Source organism: Podarcis gaigeae (assembly GCF_964106915.1).
Source record: "Podarcis gaigeae genome assembly, chromosome: 1".
NCBI lineage: Eukaryota > Metazoa > Chordata > Lepidosauria > Squamata > Lacertidae > Podarcis > Podarcis gaigeae.
The window spans coordinates 131463608-131485130 of NC_139678.1; the positions used below are offsets into that span (position 1 = coordinate 131463608).

At 45.0% G+C, this 21523-nt stretch overlaps 1 protein-coding gene across 8 annotated transcripts in view; it reads left to right on the top strand.

Moving 5' to 3' along the window:
• The window catches only part of PIKFYVE (phosphoinositide kinase, FYVE-type zinc finger containing), a 97347-nt gene that overhangs the window by 43305 nt on the left and 32519 nt on the right, over nt 1-21523 (top strand). For 6 of the 8 annotated variants that reach the window (XM_083702959.1, XM_083702961.1, XM_083702956.1 and 3 more), the window contains 13 exons: nt 443-590; nt 1030-1197; nt 3619-3681; nt 5594-5723; nt 6165-6345; nt 10827-10901; nt 11480-11587; nt 13591-13731; nt 14584-14710; nt 15604-16781; nt 17891-17991; nt 19714-19785; nt 20658-20829. In XM_083702959.1, coding sequence (XP_083559085.1) covers nt 443-590; nt 1030-1197; nt 3619-3681; nt 5594-5723; nt 6165-6345; nt 10827-10901; nt 11480-11587; nt 13591-13731; nt 14584-14710; nt 15604-16781; nt 17891-17991; nt 19714-19785; nt 20658-20829 — 2664 coding nt within the window. The remainder of the gene's footprint in view (nt 1-442; nt 591-1029; nt 1198-3618; nt 3682-5593; nt 5724-6164; nt 6346-10826; nt 10902-11479; nt 11588-13590; nt 13732-14583; nt 14711-15603; nt 16782-17890; nt 17992-19713; nt 19786-20657; nt 20830-21523) is intronic. The other 2 variants (XM_083702963.1, XM_083702962.1) reach the window with 1 other exon arrangement.

Genomic DNA, 21523 nt, shown 5'->3' on the forward strand with positions numbered 1-21523 from the left:
TGCATGAGCAGGTTGTACTGATTGCCTTGGGGGGGGGGGAACCGTTTCTACTTATGTATTGTTTTATGATGGATATTATAGTTGTAAACTGCTTAGAATCCATTTTTGCATGTAAGCGGAATATAAATTCAGCAGCAGCAGCAGCAGCAGCCCTGGCCATTGATCATGGTGGCTGATGGAAATTGAGAGTCCAGCAACATCTGAGGAGCCATAGGTTCCCCACTTTTGTGCTTTGCGGTCAGTTAACATTATTTTGAAAGTTACACTTACGCTTAATTGTTCACATTTATTTTGGCTCACCTGGTATAACCTAATCCAGTACCTTCCAAAGGAAATAGTAAGAACAAAGTTTTGTATTAATTTGTATATTCTAATGAAGGAATTGTACTTAATCCGAGGATGCTAGCAAATAGAGTGAGAGAAATGTGTGTTTCTCCCGCAGAGCACAGAATTTTCTGAAACTCCTTCTCCAGACAGTGATTCGGTCAACTCGGTGGAGGGCCATTCTGAGCCATCCTGGTTCAAAGACATCAAGTTTGACGACAGCGACACAGAACAGATTGCAGAAGACGGAGATGATAACTTGACCAGTGAGTGTTTGTGTCTGTTTTCCGAGGATATCTGTCTTAATAGCAAGTAAAAGCTCTGCCTTGCTGCTGCCTGCTGCTGTTGTAGAAATAAACGCTTTTATCTATTTCTTTTACGGAGATACAGTATCTTCTGTGTGTTTGGCTAGATTTCCACACACCCCCAGATTCCAAATTGGCATAAGGTCTGCAGCTGTTTGGGCATCTTGGTCCTAACGGCAGCCCTGCTTTAAAAAAACGAGCAAATGGCCTCAAAACACCATCCAAAATCATGAGAAACGCCAATATGCAAGTGGATGAAATTACTGTCTCTCTCTCTCTCTCCAACATTGCACACGGTTTAATTGAGATCATTTCTCTCCTTTCCTTGATCCCCCGTGAATACCTATTATTTGAACCCCCCTTCTCCTTCCTGTATCTCCCCTCTCCTCAAACCTAAAAGATTCTGCCAGTCCTAGCAAGCGCACCTCAGTCAGCAGCTTCCAGTCTGCAATGGACAGCGACTCAGCTGCTTCCATCAGCCTGAACGTGGAGCTGGACAACGTGAACTTCCATATCAAGAAGCATTCCAAGTACCCCCACGTGCCCCCTCACCCTGCCGACCAAAAAGGTATGCGGTAGTTGCCACTCGGAGTCACACGTGATGAAAAACAGGGCCTAGGCAGCCTTGTGCCCAAACACCAGCTCCTCCTGTCCCACCCACTGGTCTTATTTTCTACTCCTCCTTCCTCTCGCATTAGGCCACTCTGCTTTTGAACCACTGTAGACAACACATTTTCACATAGCATTTTTGACAGGCCATCTTTCGCCCACAGAGAGCTAGGATGTTTTGAAGGACATCTTCTGTTTCTCAGTCATTTGTGCTGCATGCAAATGTAAGGCAGGCCTGGTCCCAGGGCTGGTTTGGTTTTTTTGCCGGAACTCAGTTCCGGCACCTCTCAGATGCCATTATAAGAGAACAAGGGATGCGTTCATGGTGAGGTCTGGCACGTCTTTTTCTAGAAAAATAGAATTGGCTGGTACCATCTAGAGCTCAGTCTAGTTGGAAAGACCAGAATTCTGCTGTATTCAAGTACTGGTGTTCAATGTGGCAGGCTTGGGTTCAGGCCGCCTTCGCCTCAGACCATTGTCTGTCTTCATAGACAAGATTTTAAGTCAGTTTGATCTACACCTTTTAAATGGTAGAGAAATTACAATCTTGTATCATGTTAAAGCTTCTGGGCTGCTTTGTATAGCAGTTTTACATGTAGCAATATTGATATCCCTTCAGCTTTTTTGTTAAAATAAAAGTCTGAAAATAAGGCCTCTTAGTAAAAATTATAATAAATCTTTGATTCTTTTCCCCTGCCCCAAGCACTAAAACTCTGCTAGTGGTATTGATCTTAAGATGACCTTTTCATCTTCCTCGTTTCTTTGTCATCAGTTCGTGACAAAACCACAGTGGAACCTCTGGGGCTTTGCTTCTGTAAAATAATATGTATAAGAGCAGGTAAATTTGCCTGTGCCCACTCTTGCTCACAGGTAAAGAGGGAAGTTAACAAGAGTAACTTTGAGATACTGTAATTCAGCATGTGGCTGAACTCCTCCATGCCTAATAACATTATGCAATAAACACCTGCTTACTAAAATTCTTTATTAGTTGCTGTGTGGTGAAACTAATTTCATAAAATAGCTTTAGTAATAGAAGTTCTTTTTTCTGGTTTGTGAATTGACATACTGTAACCCCCCCCCCCCATATTATTGCATGCTTGTCATGTATATTGAATGCACCCGGAAAGTTCTGTGTTCATCAGGAAAACAAACTGTAAAAATCTGTAGTATTTATGCATTATGCAAAACATCTAGGAAATTCAGTTCTAAGTTCATTGTTAACGTTTGCATAGCTGCTGTTTCAGATTATGTGGGAAAACAACAAATCCACAAGGTAGCTGAGACTATTGAATTTAATCCTGGTGTAGATCAGGAGTATCTTTGCAAGATGAACAGAAGCTTATAGTAAACCTCCCCAGCAAGACCAGAACGATGCTAAAATGGTACAGGGCACCTGGAAGCAACGTTTTACCACAAGACAGTGATAAATTAGCCTGTGGCGTCCCTTACTGTGATTTCTTTTTTTGTCTCTCAACTTGCACAAGGAATCAGAAATGTGTGCAAAATGTTAAGTGAAAGCTTACCCAGATGCTTTGTCACTGGCGATTGCCATTTTTCTTCCTGTAGCAAGAACTGTAGATATTTTAGAAAAGCACAAAACACAGATAAAAGTTCCTCTTGAAAGTGCTACAGGAGTTTGCAATAGGTTTGATCCAGAACCTGCTTTCTTGACTCCTGCTGCGGTGCTGGCAGACTTGACCAAAAGTATAGGAGGAATAAGACCAGAGGATGAGGAACCTCAATGGTCTAACTTCTCCATTCCTTCTAAGCTGGTCTGAAGGTGAATGGATGAGATAGGCAGTGAACATGAAAATATAATTAATACGGGCCTGCATATTAAATTATTGTGGCTGGGAAGAATTAATATTATGCACCTGGCTTCTTTACTATACAGCTTTTGGGCAGTGCTGAAGACACACCTGTTTATCCTGGCCTTTGATGACTGACATGTGTGCTTTCAGGGCCTACGCTATTCTTGCCACTGTTCTTTGTATGGTTTTAATTCTGAATTTTACATTGTAGTAACCCACCCTAGGACCTGTTGGTGAGGGGTGGATAATAATAATAGTGATAGCATCTGTATCCTTGCTTGGCCTCCACATCAAAAGACCATGAAGCCGTGGAACATGTGTAAATTGGCAAATGGGCTCTTCCATGTCAATCTGGTTCCAGAACTGCTTTAATGCCTTGTTTGACACGTCATCAAAACAAGGAAAGAAAGTGAAGATTCCCTTCACTTGAACCTTTTGGAGTTGTTACTACAACAGTGACTAAAAATACAGCATGAGTCATGCCTCTCTTTCTCTTGTGGAGTGGGTGTGTAAGCCATATGATTATAGCCCTGTGTTCCTGCCATCTTCATATTTCTTTCTCCTTTCAGAGTACCTGATTGCCGACAACGGAGGGCAGCAGATGATCTCAATAAGCGACGCTTTTATCAAAGGTGAGTTGAATGCCGGAAGAATGTTCCCCCTTCGACATGGGTTTGGATGTTGAGTGTACATCTTTCTCTCTCCTTTTGCTGAAGGGTTTTGAACACGTCAAATGATCTTGCCCCAAAGCTTGACGAAATCTGTACAAGTCTCTGCATGTGTCTGTGAATATGATGAAACAGGATGCTTCTGGGGCTTGGGGTCTGTTTTTCCAGTTCGAGTGATCGTTCTGTTTTAAGGTTCTCTCTCTAAACACAGAAAAGAAGCTACCTAACACTTGCTTGAACAGATGACTTGCGCTTGAGATACATTCCTCCCCCTTGCGTCATGCAACTTACGTCAATATCTATTTCCGGGTTTCGTCAGATGCTAGCCGAGCAAAGAAGCAAGTGCTGTAGGCTTTTAAGAAACTTGCTCGACTGCAGCTTAAAAAGTTGTCCTGCAGAATAGTTTTAACTGGAAGAATGTCTTAAAGAAAGACTCTTCTATCTATATGGTTATACTTTTTATATCCTCTCCTTAATACACAAACATACCGCAACCAGTGTTTTAAAACGTGTGTATTATTAGCTGCAGTGGGTAGTATATTTTTGACAGCTACTTTTTTTACATATAAACATGCTTTCCTACCACAGTAGTCCCTTTTGAAATTAATCTGGATTCAGAGATCATTGTTGTAAGCTCTTTGTTTGAATTGCATGGTGCTTCTAGACTGTTCTGCTAAAATAAAAGGAAATCTTCCTCCTTGCAATATTCTCTCCCCCCTCTTTTCTCTAGCTGCTAGACATATGACTGTTTTCAGACACCACCAAAGTGGAAAATGTGTGTTGTGAAGAATCATCTGGAAGCCATTGTGACATTCCTGTGACATCCTTTTTCATTTTTATGAACTGTATCCTCCTCCAAGAAGGATTTATCCACATTCTTGTAGCAACCCTTTAAATCGGGCACCCCCAAACCCGGCCCTCCAGATGTTTTGAGACTACAACTCCCATCATCCCTAGCTAACAGGACCAGTGGTCAGAGATGATGGGAATTGTAGTCCCAAAACATCTGGAGGGCCGAGTTTGGGGATGCCTGCTTTAAATGGTATGATTTAGCATTATGGGAATCAGCCTAAGCAAGCATTGGGCACATGTATCCTTTGCTCATCCTCGTGCAAGTGGAAGGGATGGAAAGCTTCAATTTTAGAACTAATTACCGTTCCAGCCATATATAGCTTGCTCTGACAATAGTCAACTGAAACAAAACAGGCTATTAAGCCATGGTCTGATACCCTGTGATTTTCAAACTCACCAATTAGAATAAGACTTACAGTTCTCTCTTTTTTTTAAAAAAATGCTTTATTGAAGTTAAGTCGATTAAAAAAAACACATATAGTCATACCTCGGGATGAATACGCTTCGGGTTAGGCATTTTCGGGTTGCGCTCCGTGGCGACCCGGAAGTAACGGAGTGCGTTACCTCTGGGTTTCGCCGTGCGTGCATGCGCAGACCGTCAAAATGACGTCACGCACATGCGCAGAAGCGCCGAAACGTGACCTGCGCACGCGCAGATGCGCGGACACAGGTTATGTTCGCTTCGGGATTCGAATGGGACTCCGGAACAGATCCTGTTCGCATCCTGAGGTACCACTGTACTGTAGTGTGGTACCTCCGGTTGCAGATAGGATCCATTCTGGAGGTCCAGACAGATCCTGAAGTTTCTGCAACCGGAGAGACCGCTTCTGCGCATGCATGCACGGCAGTAGAGTGCTTCTGCACATGCGCACACAGCAAAACCCCGTAAATATACTTCCAGGTTTGCCGCTTACGTATTCTGAAGTTTACGTAACCGGTAGGATACGTAAGCGGAGGTACGACTGTATACGGATTAAAGTATAATCTTAGCATTTCCCTCTCACCCACCACTTGTGTTTTTTAGAGTCGCTGTTCAATCGGAGAGTTGAAGAAAAATCCAAAGAGCTGTTTTTCACACCCTTGGGCTGGCACAACAGCAGCCTGGACCTTCTGAGGGAGGAGAATGGGGAAAAACAAGCCATGGAGAGGCTGCTGTAAGTTGGGTTCTGTAGCGGTGCGTTCCCTTCCCTTGCCTGCGAAGACGGGCTCTGGCGGATTGAGCAAATGAGACCAACAGTCAAGAAAGCAGGGAGGGACGTGAGAGGCAGGTGGGGCTCATCAGCCAGGGAAGGTAGTCTGTCTAGGAGAAGGAAAACTCCCACCTTGAACCTCTGCTGCCTTGCGGGATATCTTCTGGAGAAGGAAAGGCTAAACCCTACACAAATCCAGAATGGAGCCCCTAAATTTGTGAATCTGCCCTCCTCTTTGCTTTGGGAGCCTGGAGCGATTATTTGGGGGGATTTACAGGGGCTTGCTCTAGCTACTTCACAGGCATAGTTCACTGTCAGGCAAACAGGTCTATATGGCTCCAGAGGATATTCCCTCCCTCTGCCGTCTCCTGAACTTTAACCATGTTTTCAAATCTCTCTCTGCAGCTCAGCTAATCACAACCACATGATGGCGCTACTTCAGCAGTTGCTCTACAACGAGTCCTTGTCTCTTTCCTGGAGGGATATGATCGTGCCCGTGGTCTGCCAGGTGGTTCAGACGGTCCGACCCGACGTCAAGAACAGGGACGATGACATGGACATCCGTCAGTTTGTCCATATCAAAAAAGTGAGTTCAAGTGGGGGAAACGGGGGATCAGCGAGAAGGGAGGTGGCTGCTCAAAGCTTGTGCTGGCTTTCAGAATGATGGCACCTCCATATCCCAAAACTAGCCCAAGCCTGCCAGAGAACTTGCCACCCTCCAAGCCAGTCGCTTGATAAACCTCCCTTTCTTGGGGTCTGCTTGTTTGTACGAGCGCAGGGCTATGTCAGCAACTTGCTGGCTTAGTGGGTAAATGTTTCGGAGGCAACTCGACAATCATTCACACCTGAACTAACCCTTGATCATTTTTGAAAACTCTAGCATTCAGCTCCCATTGCTTCTGTTTAACATTATTGTAAGTGGCAATTATTTGCAGCTTATTTCCACCTCCCACCAAGTGTCCCATGTTTAATTACATTGACTGGTATTCAGTCATCTCTTAGTTCTGACCTCGTTTTGAATTTAGATTTTCCCACCCCCTTTTCCTTTACCATATCCTAGGCATAATCCTGAACTAAAACAGGTCACTATGCCAAACATTTACTTAGCATGAACATTTTTAGACTATCCGTAATAAAGATAAATGATAAAATAAGACTTGATTAGTCCAGGAATAAAAGTGATATGTAGCTAAAATTCATGTCCATAAAAGGCAACCTACTTTTGTTATAATAATAATAATAATAATAATAATAATAATAATAATAATAATAATAATTTTTTATTTATACCCCGCCCTCCCCAGCCAAGGCCGGGCTCAGAGCGGCTTACAAGCAATAATAAAAACAAGATGAATGATTACAAACTTAAAAACAAAAATAAAACACAACAATTAAAATAATGGAACATTAAAATATTAAAATGTAGCCTCATCGCAGGAGGAGAAGGAAAAGAAGGGGGAAAAAGAGAGAGAGGGGGGGGAGGGAGGGAATCAAACTGGCTCCAAGCCAAAGGCCAGGCGGAACAACTCTGTCTTACAGGCCCTGCGGAAAGAAATCAGATCCTGCAGGGCCCTGGTCTCATGAGGCAGAGCGTTCCACCAGGCTGGAGCCAGAGTTGAAAAGGCCCTGGCTCTGGTTGAAGCCAATCTAACTTCCTTAGGGCCCGGGACCACTAGGGTGTTGCTATTTATGGACCTTGAGGCTCTCCGTGGGGCATACCAGGAGAGGCGGTCCCGTAGGTACGAGGGTCCTAGGCCGTGAAGGGCTTTAAAGGTCAAAAGCAGCACCTTAAATCTGACCCTGTACTCCACCGGGAGCCAGTGCAGCTTGAAAAGCACTGGGTGAATATGCTCCCATGGCAGAGACCCCGTGAGGAGCCTCGCTGCAGCATTCTGTACCCGCTGGAGTTTCTGGGACAGCTTCAAGGGCAGCCCCGCGTAGAGCGAATTACAGTAGTCAAGCCTGGAGATGACCGTCGCATGGATCACTGTGGCCAAGTCAGGGCGGGAAAGGTAAGGGACCAACTGCTTGATGCGGCGAAGGTGGAAAAATGTCGCCTTGGCTGTTGCTGTAACCTGCGCCTCCATGGAAAGGGAGGCGTCAAGGATTACACCCAAACTCTTAACGGAAGGCAATGGCACTAATTGGGCCCCCGCAAGAGAAGGGAGTTGGTCCCTCATCCCCATGCCATCCCGACCTAGCCATAGGACCTCTGTCTTCGAAGGATTTAGTTTCAATCGGCTCCCACGAAACCATCCAGCCACAGCTTCCAAGCATCTGGTCAATGTGTTTGGGGCCGAGTCGGTGTGGCCATCCATCAGCAGATAGAGCTGAGTGTCATCAGCATATTGGTGAGAGCCCAGCCCAAAGCTCCGGATAATCTGGGCAAGGGGGCGCATAAAGATGTTAAAAAGCACCGGGGAGAGAATTGCGCCCTGCGGCACTCCACACACCAAGGAGTGGCGCGGCGACATTTCCCTCCCTAGTGCCACCCTCTGTCCCCGACCAGAGATAAAAGAGCACAACCAGTTACGGGCTATGCCCTGTATCCCCACGTCTGCGAGGCGGTGGTCCAGAAGATCATGATCGACCATGTCAAAGGCTGCTGACAAATCTAAAAGGATCAGCAGTCCTGACCCGCCTCGATCCAGTTGTCTACGGAGATCGTCTGTTAAGGCAACCAGAGCCGTCTCCGTCCCAAAACCAGGACGGAAACCGGACTGAAATGGATCTAATGCCGATGTTTCCTCCAGAAACCTACCAAGCTGTTCAGCAACCGCTCTCTCAATTACCTTACCCAGGTATGGAAGATTTGAAACTGGGCAGTAATTGGATAGGTCTAAGGGATCTAATGAAGTTTTTTTTAAGAGTGGACACACCACTGCCTCCTTCAGTTCCCCTGGGAATGTCCCCGTGTCAAGGGACAAATTGATAATTTCAACCAGAGGGGTCCGCGCAACATCTGGACACTCCCTAATCAGCCAAGACGGGCACGATCAAGGAGGCAGGTGGTGGGCCTACTAACTTGGAGGAATCTATCCACATCAGTAGGGAGTATCCGATCAAAATGGTCCAACACTGGACCTGAAGTCATTCGAGGGGCCTCCAGTTCAGTCACTGTATCTAAATTGGCAGGGAGGTCACGGCGGAGCAATAGGACTTTATCCGCAAAAAAACTCGCGAATGCCTCACAGCTGTGGGTCAGATTTGTGCTTAAATTTGATTGTCCTCCTAAGGACGTTATTGACCTAATTATTCTAAAAAGTTGTCCCGGGCGAGAGCTAGCGGATGCAATGGAAGCTGCAAAGTAAGATTTCTTAGCAGCTTTCATAGCCATCTCATAGGCTTTCATAAGCGTCCTATAAGATGTTCTTGAGGCTCCGTCATGAGTCCGTCGCCATACTCGCTCTAGCCGTCTGAGATCCCGCTTCATTTTCCGGAGCTCCTCAGTAAACCAAGGGGCCCGGTTTCGACGGGGTCGCAGAGGGCGCTTAGGTGCGATCTCATCAATGGCTGCCAAGAGCCGGTTATTCCAGTCCTCAACAAGGTCATCTAATGAGCTGCCAGGAGGAGCAGGGTTCCGCAAGGCTTGTCGGAATCTATCAGGATCCATCAGTTTTCGCGGACGAGCCCAAATAGGTTCGCCACCCGAGCCAGGGAGGAGCGGGAAGTCAATCTTGGCTTTCAGAGCGTAGTGATCAGACCATGGCACTTCCACAGCAGGGAGCATGATCACATCTATGCCAGCCCCAAAGATCAGATCCAGCGTGTGGCCTGCTTGATGGGTAGGGCCCAAAACAACCTGGGAGAGCCCTAGTGTTGCCATGGAAGTCACTAGGTCCAGAGCCTGTGAGGAGGGAGCGGCATCGGCATGGACATTGAAGTCTCCCAAAACCAGTAGGTTTGGGAACTCCAAGGCCCAGCCTGCCACCACCTCCAGAAGGTCTGACAGGGTGGCTGCAGGTGTGCTGGGTGGTCGGTACACCAGCCAGACAGCCAAGCTCTCCTTGGTGCCCCACACGAGACCAACACATTCAATGCCGGAGATCGCCGGTGATGGCAGAGCTCTGAAAGAGCAATCCTCCCGGAATAACAACGCTACTCCTCCCCCCCCCGACTCACAGTCCGCGATTGATGGAGGATAGAGAAACCTGGGGGTGTTATCTCATGTAGGGAGACTACTTCGCCTTCCCGTACCCAGGTCTCCGTCACGCAAGCCAGGTCAATCCCCTGTGAGACAAAAAAGTCACGCAAGTCATAGAAAGGTGTGTTTTTTAATGGTGAGGACCTGTCATCAATTTGGCATTTTTTTTGTACTCCTGTGCTTAAGAGCAGGGGAGAGCTATTTTTAAATATTTGTTTGCATTATTTCACATCATGCAACATTTCAAATTCCAGTGTCCTCCTTAGCTAGATGTTCCTGGTTGACAATATATTGCAGTTGTGAGTACAGTGGTGCCCCGCAAGACGAATGCCTCGCAAGACGGAAAACTCGCTAGACGAAAGAGTTTTCCGTTTTGGAGGTGCTTCGCAAAATGAATTTCCTATGGGCTTGCTTCGCAAGACGAAAATGTCTTGCGAGTTCCTGCGGGTTTTTTCCCCTCCCCCCCTTTTCCTAAGCCGCTAAAAGCCGCTAAAAGCTGCTAAACCGTTAATAGCGCTAATCCGCTAAGCCGTCAATGGGCTTGCTTTGCAAGACGAAAAAACCGCTAGACGAAGAGACTCGCGGAATGGATTCTTTTCGTCTTGCGGGGCACCACTGTACTGGGGAAATGGCATATTCCTAAAAAAAGTAGTACTTTCCTGGAATAAATAATTTGAATTGTGTGCTACAAATGAACCTAATTTAAGTATTTTGTTCTCACAATAAACTGGATGCCTGAATTACCCATTTGAGCCTCATGCAAGAAATAATGGAAGCTACATTTATCTGGGCTATTTCTAGTTGGCTTATTGATGTTAGGAGGGAAAAGAAAATACTTTTTTTTTTTTAAGAGTCTTGCTTTTTAACACAAACTGGGAAAATTAGGAGATCTGTGGATAATAAAATTCTTACTGTTTTGACAGATTCCAGGTGGGAAAAAATTCGACTCGGTTGTGGTGAATGGCTTTGTTTGCACCAAGAACATAGCACATAAAAAGGTATGGTGCAGCTATGTCAGTTTATACAATATGGTAGCATGGATGACTTGGAACGTCTAATGTTCGATATAATACCTAATCAACTAGTTTTGTAACAGTTTTTGCTCTTAATCTTCCCTACCCCACTTACTGTTACTACGAAGTTGTTTGTTTGTTTATGTCCTGCCCTTTTCCCTGACAGGGCCTGAAGGCAGCTTACAGATAAAATAAGAGCGGCTAAAAACAGAAAACAGGTTGAATGTAGGTTCAGATTCAGACAGGATTAAGGAAAGCAGAATCCCTCACAAGGATTAACTGATGTCATAAGGTCCCGAGAGGGTCTCCCACTTGGCTGATTGTAGCTCATTTGAGCAAAAACGTATTGGGTTTGGATTCACATTCTAACTAGCAGACTGGCCCCTATCCTGATTTTTATTGGGTCCCCTCCACTTTTTGCCTTGGCAGCCTAGAAATGTTGCCTTTTCGCTTTGCCACTGAGTTGTTGACTCTTCCCATTGCACCTTCTAAGGGAAGGTATTGCTCTGTCTTTCAGCACGAAATAGTGAAGGGATTCATTTAACAACCTTTTCTCTTTCTAGATGAACTCCTGTATCAAAAACCCCAAAATTCTTATGCTGAAGTGCTCCATCGAATATCTCTACCGAGAAGAAACAAAGTTTACCTGCATAGATCCCATTGTCCTTCAGGTTGGGATAGTTTGCTTTTTTTATCCTCTTTTACCATCCTATCAAAGTCTAATGAGTTGGTTTATTCGTGACTGCAATTGGCTAGTTCTGAATAATTGCAGGGAATATGTGGTTTGCCATAGTCTCCGTGCTTCAAGTCAGCAAAGCACGGAGACTATGGCAAACCACATATTCCCTGCAGTTATTCAGAACTAGCCAATTGCGGCCGATTTGAAAACGGACTGGTGCTTTGCTCAGTTCATTATGTCATGCTTTTAATAGTCTTTATGAAAGAGGGACGCCAGTTGGCACTCTGGTCTGAACTACTGAGCCTCTTGGGCTTGCTGATTGGAAGGTTGGTGGTTTGAATCCCCACGACGGGGTGAGCTCCCATTGCTCAGTCCCAGCTCTTGCCAACCTAGCAGTTCAAAAGCACATCAGAGTGCAAGTAGATAAATAGGTACTGCTGTGACGGGAAGGTAAACGGTGTTTCCGTGTGCTCTGGCCTCCATCACGGTGTCCCCTTGTGCCAGAAGCGGTTTAGTCATGCTGACAACATGACCTGGAAAACTGTCTGTGGACAAACACCAGCTTGTTCGTCCTGAAAGTGAGATGAGCCCTGCAACCCCATAGTGGCCTTTGACTGGACTTAACTGCCCAGGGGTCTTTTACCTTTTTTTTTTACACCTTACATTGTGAAAGCTTACCTAGCAAATGAGAGAGGTTTTAACGATACCCGTATGCAAGAGCCATATGAGGATCTTGGTATGCACACATATGACACAGTCCTGTTCTTGTTTACTGAGAATTTAAAAAGTAATTTTAATCTGTTTTAGTATTTTAACTTTCATATGTTTTAAGGCATGGTTGTTAATTTTTATTGATGTCATTATTTTATCTTTTTGTAAACGGCTTTGAGGTCCTTTACAATTAAGTGGTTTGTGAATTTTATATGCAGTGGTGCCCCGCAAGACGAATGCCTCGCAAGACGAAAAACTCGCTAGACGAAAGGGTTTTCCGTTTTGGAGGTGCTTCGCAAAACGGATTTCCTATGGGCTTGCTTCGCAAGACGAAAATGTCTTGCGAGTTTTCCCGACTTTCCCCCCCTTTCCCCCCTTTTTCTAAGCCGCTTATCTGCTTATCCGCTAAGCCAATAAGCCGCTAAAAGCCGCTAAGCCGCTAATAGCGCTAAGCCACTAAGCCGTCAATGGGCTTGCTTCGCAAGACGAAAAAACCGCTAGACGAAGAGAATCGCGGAACGGATTCTTTTCGTCTTGCGAGGCACCATTGTACCAGGGGCTTGCTATCTTGTAAGTATGCTTAAGATCACAGCCTTGCTATTTCTTCCCCAGCTCCAATGGTAAATCATCCAAACACCAGCTTTGCTGGGAAAACAATGCTGGTCTAGTGCAGACATGAGCCGCTCTTGATACAGCTTGAAGCCAGAATTTGAAGTTGGGTTTTTCAGTTCTAGGTAAAACTAGCGTTGACATAAGAGCGTGTCATAATATTGTGTCATGGTTAACTCCAGAAACTGGGCAGGGCGTGAAGACTACGCAGACCACAGGATGTTTCTCATCTCCAAGGATATTGGAACTGTACATCTGCTCTGAGCAACTCTGACTATGGAAAACATTTAATCTGCGAATATTGTAACCAAGGTGTTTTAGTGCTTCTTAAACAAAATATTTTTTTTCAAAAAAATTAAGAACACCAGTTGTAGCACCATTCTGCATACCAAAGTACTAATTTTAGAATTGCTGAAATTCATGAGCATTGTGTCTCCCTGTTTTATTAGTCAGTTAGTAATCCAATGCTCTCTTTTAGTGCATAAATTGCACGAAATTAGTGCATAAAGTGCACTGAATTAGGTTAGTGTTTACTTGAACTGTCAGTTTAGTTTTAAGGGGGGGGCGGACTACTCTTGAGTAAGCATGTTTTAAGTTTGCAGTCTTAGACATGCTTTTAGTCCTCATGTAGGGCCTGGTATCTGACGATTGCAATACTTGCTTCTGCCATGATAGGAAAGGGAGTTCCTGAAGAACTATGTTCAGAGGATAGTGGATGTCAGGCCGACTCTCGTCCTGGTTGAAAAAACTGTGTCCCGTATTGCCCAAGACATGCTGCTGGAACATGGCATCACTTTGGTCATTAACGTTAAGCCGGTAAGTGCTAGAATTCTAAATGAAATCGTGGTTCAGTAACAGGTTTTCCCTCCTTTTTTTTTGGTGATGTACACAATACCTTTTCTCCCCCGTTTTGTTTTCTACATGGGTACTATTTCCTGTTTCTTCTCCTTTTTTGTGTCTTATTCAGTACACTTCTGATGTTCTACTTTTTATTTTTCAATAAATAATGTAAAATTTAAAAAGCCTTGGGAGTATTTCCACATCAGTATAATTTAACAAATGCTGATAGTGGAGCTTTGCCCTGAATAGGATTAAATGCCATGAGGTAGATCTGCTGAGGGACAAGGCTTCTCTGTCACCTGTTCTTTCTGTTTGGCTCTGTATCTACAGAGTGTGTCATGAAAATTGGTCTCTCAGATATTCCTTTTTTTTTTCTTAATGGTCTATAGAGTTTCATGGTTTCATAAGGTGTGGATTGTTTTTTGTCAGAGATCAGACCTCGAAGGAAGACATAAACAAGAGATTGGGGTACAGTTTATGGACTACACAGCATTCCCTTGCTATTCCTTCAGTTAACCAGTATCTTACCTCATTGTCACCTCTCTCATTCTCAGTCACAAATGCTGCAAAAAAAGCACAGCAGATTAATTTCCAGAAGATGTAGAAAGGATCTAATCATGCACACGGGTGCTGTTGCCTGCGGGCAAATCTCAGATTCTTAATTTACGTAAAACCATTTAGATTTCGTTGATAACTTGCTTTTGGTTGCAGTCTTATGCCATAGCCTATTCTCTCTCTCTCTCTCTCTCTCTCTCTCTCTCTCTCTCTCTCTCTCTCCTGGATTAAGTTAAGTAAGTGCATAGCATTTTTCTTATCCATATTTTGCAGCACGTCTTAGACAGAGTAAGCCGGATGACTCAAGGAGATGTGCTCATGTCAATGGATCAGTTGCTGACCAAACCACACCTGGGAACCTGCCACAAATTTTACATCCAAGTATTTCAGTTGCCTAATGGTGAGTGATCCAAGTCCTAACCTTGTTTGTCTGCAAACAGGGCCAGCTGCGCCTCCTTTTTAACAGAGTTGGGCTTCTTTGAAATACAGCGTCACGATTAATGTGATAACAAAGTAAATTCTATAGAGCTGGCACCACTAATAATAATAATAATAATAATAATAATAATAATACGTAGCATTTATGTAGTGCTTTTGAGTGTCCAAAGTGTTTTGGATTTTGTAATTCTTACCCTAACCCTTTGGTAGGTCTGCTGAGAGAGTGGCTTTCCCTCAGGCCGTCGTGAGTTCACAGCAGGGGCAAGGTTTAAAATCATGGGTTTCTTTTATTTTATTATTTATTTGTCACTTGGTTTAATAATTTTATGTTAGTTTTGTTTCAGTTGTCAGCAACCTCCTGCTTTTCTAAAGGTTTTGATCAAGGCAGATTTCTAGCACTTCCTTCCTCAGTAAAACGATTCTTCGCTCATCTCTTAAGGGAATCTTCCTTTACATCCATAATCTCCTGGCTTTTTAATGGGTTTTTATTGTATGGCTTTATGCAGAGGTGTTGTAAACTATGCAAAAAAATTTTAATGGATAGAATATATTTAATGAATATAAATATTTTAATAAAGGAATGAATGAAAGCTCTGCTAGTTTTGCATTTGGCTTGAAGTGCATGAACAATTTTAATTTATTACTTTATGGAAGTAGCCGCAGGGATCCGTAGGGTTTGACACATGACTGCAAGCAGTAGGGAATGTGGGGGAAGCCCAGCCTACATTCTGAAAAAGATCTAAAGCCATTTGTAACTCTGGGATATATATACCAGCTGACCACTTAAAGAGCCCGCCCAGTTTTAACAAAAAGAGAGAAACGAGCACAACTTTATCTTCCTCTTTTTCCTCCCAGAGCAAACGAAAACCCTGATGTTTTTCGAAGGCTGCCCCCAGCACCTGGGCTGCACCATCAAGCTGCGCGGCGCGGGGGATTACGAGCTGGCTCGAGTGAAGGAGATCCTTATTTTCATGATCTGTGTGGCTTATCATTCCCAGCTGGAGATTTCCTTCCTTATGGATGAGTTTGCTATGCCTCCAATGTTGGCCAGACATGGCTCCTTCCACTGTCTGCCTGGAGGGCAGGAGGAAGACAACGGACAGCAAGATACTTTGAACAGAGAAAGCAGCGCAGCAGGAAAAGATGCAGACGTGGCCCTCGACAAGCTGCCTGTTATCTCAGAATTGGTGTCCTCAGATGAGATGGGCTCCCTGGAACAAAGGACTTTGACAGAAGAGGACAGCCAGGAGATGGGCGATCTACAAGCAGTTGCCCCCCCGAAACAGCATTTGCACTTCTTAATGAATTCTGCCTATCGAGCTCCTTTTGTAACGCCAGTGTTGGTGCCAGAGACATTGTTACCCCTGGAGCTGACTGACCAACACTTGGGGATTTTGGACAGTGAGCCTCTGGAGAGTCTGAGGCACATGGACGACTTCCAGGAGCCCAAAAGTCAGATCAGGGAATTTCGGGACCCTCTGCAGGATGACACTGGATTGTATGTTGCAGAGGAAGTGACGTCTTCAGAAGACCGGCTCAAAACCTTCTCTTTGGCTTTTAAGCAAGAGCTGAAGGACATTATCCTCTGCGCCTCCCCGGTGATCAAGTTCCGCGAGCCCTTTCTGCTGACGGACAAAGGCATGCGCTGCCCTACGAGGGAGTATTTCTTGGAGCAGGTCTATGTGTCTCCTCGGCTCAGCAAGGAGTACAAGGAGATGGACAGCAGAAGGAAGAAGCAGCTGTTAAGGGACCTCTCTGGCTTGCAAGGCATGAATGGAAGCGTCCCGGCCAAGCCTGTCCAGATATTACCTTCCCACCAGCTTGTCAGCACCCGGATCGCTGAGCATCTGAACAGCAGCCATAGCCTGGCCAGAATGTTGGCCGACTTCCGGGCCAGAGGAGGAAGGATTGTGCAAAAGGACTCAGACCCATTTGCTCAGTCTTCTAAAGAGGCATCCGGCATGAAATTTGGACTCAGGAGTGATGACGACGACAGAGGGTTCATTCAGAACGAATCCTTATGGTCTCATAAAGTGAGCACTTACAATACACTGGGGTTGTTATTGTTTTTGTCTAGGGTTTTAGAGGGATGGCCTGCCCCCTTCATCACAAATCTTAAAAGAAAGCAGAGTTTGATTTTAGACAGAGATGCTCAAACTCCAGCTGCATTTCTTAAATGTCTTGAAACCGCCTTGCCCCCCACTCCCCAAGTTGCACAGAATTTTCACACACAACTCTGTGCATGTGTAGGATCTGTGGATGAAGACCCTGTTTCCACACCAGATTCATTTCACAATATCTCCAGGCAGGGTTGGGAAAGATTCCTTGTCTGAAACCCTGGAGAACTCTTTACGGTCAGTGCAGATAAAGAGACGCGGTGGTCTGCCTTGATAGAAGGCATCTTCCTATGTTCCTAACTGCTATAAAAATAAATTGAAAAGCAGGGAAGCTGATGGTGGGGCAGATTAATTATATGCAAGTGAAAAATAAATTTATGCTTCAGATTTATGTTTGTCTAGTCTATCAAAGTGATAATTTCCAAAACTTCTTCCCTGTTTTCATAAAACCTGTCAATAGAATATATAACCTTGGGCAATTGTACATATTAAGTTAAAATACCCCCACCCCCCAAAAAAAAATCTGGTTTGAATTGTATTGGAGTTAAGGCCATTTGTTACTTCCTGAACGATACTATTGCACAAGTGGAAGTGGTGTGTTCAGTGTTAGAAATTCCCACTGTTCTAGGCACAATTTGCGACAGGGAATTTCATTAGCGCGAACAGTTTCTGAGCTCTGAGCTCAGCACTGTGCCTAAGATTTCAGATTAAAACTGCAGAGTGGACGGAAAGGAGGACCCTTTTCTGCTTCCCCACTTCCAGCTACTATCTGAAGACTGGGGAAGAGACCCTCTTCAGAATATCAGGGGGGTGGGAAGGGGAAGGACTAGACCATGTGAAAAATGAACGTAATATTTTAGCTGCAGTTCATTCATTTTCAGCTTTGTATTCTTCTTACAAAAAAGAACGCCTAGACATTCCGTTGTTGCACCCATAACCAGGTTTAAGGTGCCACTTAGCTCCAAGCTTTCATATCTCAGTTTCTAAAGTGTGTTAATTCTTTCTCCTGGGATGTGTCTTGCCAGGTGGACTGCCTTAGCCCTGCAAACCATCAGAGGCTCTGTGTCTTGTTCAGCAGCTCTTCGGCCCAATCCAGCAACGCTCCAAGTGCCTGCGTTAGCCCATGGTGCGACAATGGTTTGCTTTTTGCTTTCCCTCTGGCCTAATTTAAATGTTTCCTAACTATCAGTGAGTTTTCCCTTTTCTGTGTAAAGTCAAGGTAGGAGCTCTGCAGTGTGTAACTGGTGCATTTCCCTGGGCAGGGGCAGTCCCGGTGGGGGGGGGGCTGTAAGGGAGCGCAGACAGGTATTTTTTATTAGATTAGGGGACTTGCACAAAGACCTGGAAGACGTCCAACTCTCCTCCATCTCCTCCCAGAGCACTCTCAGTTAGGGAGGATGTCGAAGGACAGGCAGTGAGGAAGATCGCCCTGTGTAGGGGATTTGAGCCACTCCTTCCACCCCAATTTCCCAGTCTGGGAAGTAAAACATGCATTCCAAACTCACTGCTTTAAGAGTATAGTCAGGAACCAGATGGCTGGCACCCTTAAAAAAAAAAATCTGCCTAAGACCTAAAACTCCCTAAAGACTCAAATGCAAAGCAAAAGTGTAGAGGCAACCCTTTCAATGTTAATTGGAGAAATAATTGGTTTTCTAAAATCAAGCCATTTCTAAGATTAGGGCATACTTTTGTATCACCCAGGGACGCGGGTGGCGCTGTGGTTTAAACCCCTGTACTGCTTGGACTTGCCGATCGGAAGGTCAGCAGTTCGAATCCCCGCGACGGGGTGAGCTCCCGTTGCTTGGTCCCAGCTCCTGCCAACCTAGTAGTCTGAAAGCACGTCAAAGTACAAGTAGATAAATAGGTACCACTCCAGCGGGAAGGTAAACGACATTTCCATGTGCTGCTTTGGTTTCGCCAGAAGCGGCTTAGTCATGCTGGCCACATGACCTGGAAAAACTGTGGACAAATGTCTGCTCCCTTGGCCAATAAAGCGAGAAGAGCGCCGCAACCGCAGAGTCATTCGCGACTGGACTTAACTGTCAGGGCTCCCTTTACCTTTACCTTGTATCACCCAGGTCAGTAGTCTTCCCTGGCCTCCCATCCTGGACTCCCCTTTAACTCAAGCATGCAGTAGGGAACTCCTATCTTAATTTTTCACCTTATATTTTTTGGGTGGCATTGTTGACCAGGTAGCAACCAGGCAGTGGGTCCTGACAAGGGGCGACCTGAGGCAACACCTCTTGGGGTTCCGCCACCTAAGACCTTAGTCCTGAAAGCCAGTGAAAACACAATTGCATGTTTTTGTGCTTTGGCTGCTTGCAGCTTGTGCTACCTTTGAGTCCGCTTGCTGCTGCTAGACTTCACCCTCTGCTGGTGGAAGTTCAATATTGCATCTCTGCCATTGCAGCTGGAAGATCCAGTATAGCTATTTCCAAATGCAGTGCATTTATTACCTGTGCCTTTCACATTTCTTTCCAAATGCTGCATCCTCCATGCTTTCTTCCTCATTGTAAGAAAGAATGGGATAGCCACATTGCTTCCACACCAGTGTTCTTCAACCTTACAGCTCATGTTTCATGATATTATCCCCAGATAGTGGGCGTGGATGAAGGATGTAGGGAAATGGCTCAGCAGCTTTGCAGACGCTAAATTGTGACATATTTTAATTCTGACAATTAATGGGGATTAAGTTCAAGCTGTGTCTGTGCCTGTCTCTGGAACCACACTTCGATTTATCTGGTGGTCAGAAAAAGTACAGGCCTCCCTCCTGAGCATTATAGGAATGTATTCTACAACCATTCTCAAACCACCCAAAGAATCATTGTTCTTTTCTCGGTCACTTTAGGATGGTGGTTATGGAGTTCTATGGAAAGAATGACCTCACTCTGGGTGTGTTTCTAGAAAGGTATTGCTTCAGGTAAGAAATTTCAACTTTCTCAGATTTCATTTATTTCATAAAATTTATACACTGCTTGAGTGTATAAAAACAACCCCTCAAAGTGGTCCTTCTTAAGTACCATCTGTTCCTGAATATAAACAATGGAACCGTAGCAGTTGAACAGGAGAAAGTTGAGGTCTTCTTCAGTGCTTGGAGAAGGATGGAGATAGTAAGCAAGAAGAAGGCTGCCATACTGTGGAGAAGACACAAGCAGGCCTCTTGAGGCAAGGTTTTCTCACGCTGTACAGACACAGCCAACGCGCCACTGTAAGGAAGTGCATGGGTCGTCTTCATCATACAAAGAGACACAGCATAAAATAAAAGAAGGAAGCAGCTGATCCTTCAGAGCTCTCTGGTGGCCCTCCAGATGTTTTGGACTCCCAGCTTCCACCAGGCGCTGCCATCATGGCTGGTGGTTTATTTTTATTTATTCGGCAAAGCATAGATATGCCACTTAAATCAGGAAAAAGTATCTCTGAGCAGTCAAGAATAATAAGTATCAATCAAACACAGATAAAATCAGCAAAGCTGAAGGAAACCCCAGAAATTAATGTAGGCCTGGTAAAATAAAGCTTTCAGCTGTTGTCCAAAACAGTATAGCTAGGTTGCCAGCTTTACGTCAATAAGCAGGGAGTTCACAAAGCACAGCTGCTGTCACACTCAAAGATCTGACTCCTCACAAATGCAGGCGGAGCCGTTTGTGGCCCTTGCAAAATTGCAAGTTCCCCAGTGTCAAAGCAGTTGAGTGTTGTAGTCCAACAACTGCTTCGTTTCCTGCCCCTGCAATGGACTGAAGAGGATTGCCAAGTGAAAGATGTTTGCTTCCCATTTTTGCCCTTTGTTCTTCCCAGGCCTTCCTACCAGTGCCCAAGCATGTTCTGTGATACCCCAATGGTGCACCACATCCGTCGCTTTGTCCATGGGCAAGGCTGCGTCCAGATCATACTGAAGGAACTGGACTCCCCAGTGCCGGGCTATCAGCACACGATTCTAACCTACTCCTGGTGTAGGATGTGCAAGCAGGTAATGAGAGATCTCCGTTCTGCGGTGGTGGTTTTGTTTTGTTTGGGTGAGTCAGTTATCACAAGCTTTTGTATCACAAAGTGGACTTTGAGTGTGGATGCTTGCTTAGCAAAGGTGCAGGCAGGGCCAGAAACATGGAGGTGGGGGGGGGTCCAAGCTGAACACACAAAAATTACACAAAGGCCACCTTTCTTCTAAGTTCCTGCCTTTAATTCAAAGTAATCTGTGAAGGGCAAGGTTGCATGTCCTTAATTAAGATGTCTTTATTGTGATTCAAGGCAAATTCAAGCCTTGTACCCTTCATTCTCTTGTCAAAAACTTTGTTGAATCGTACCAAATACCGTTTGTATTGTTTTACTATCAAGATAATAGTGACTACCTACAGGACTCTTGTTATGAAGAGACTGCCCTTCTCAGGCAAACCCCCAATTTATCCCTTTCCCCTAGCTTAGTGTTCAAATTTGCATAGTTCTAACCAGGGACGCAGGTGGCGCTGTGAGTTAAACCACAGAGCCTAGGACTTGCCGATCAGAAGGTTGGCGGTTTGAATCCCCGCAATGGGGTGAGCTCCTGTTGCTTGGTCCCTGCTCCTGCCAACCTAGCAGTTCAAAAGCATGTCAAAGTGCAGGTAGATAAATAGGTACCACTCCGGCGGGAAGGTAAACAGCATTTCCGTGTGCTGCTCTGGTTCGCC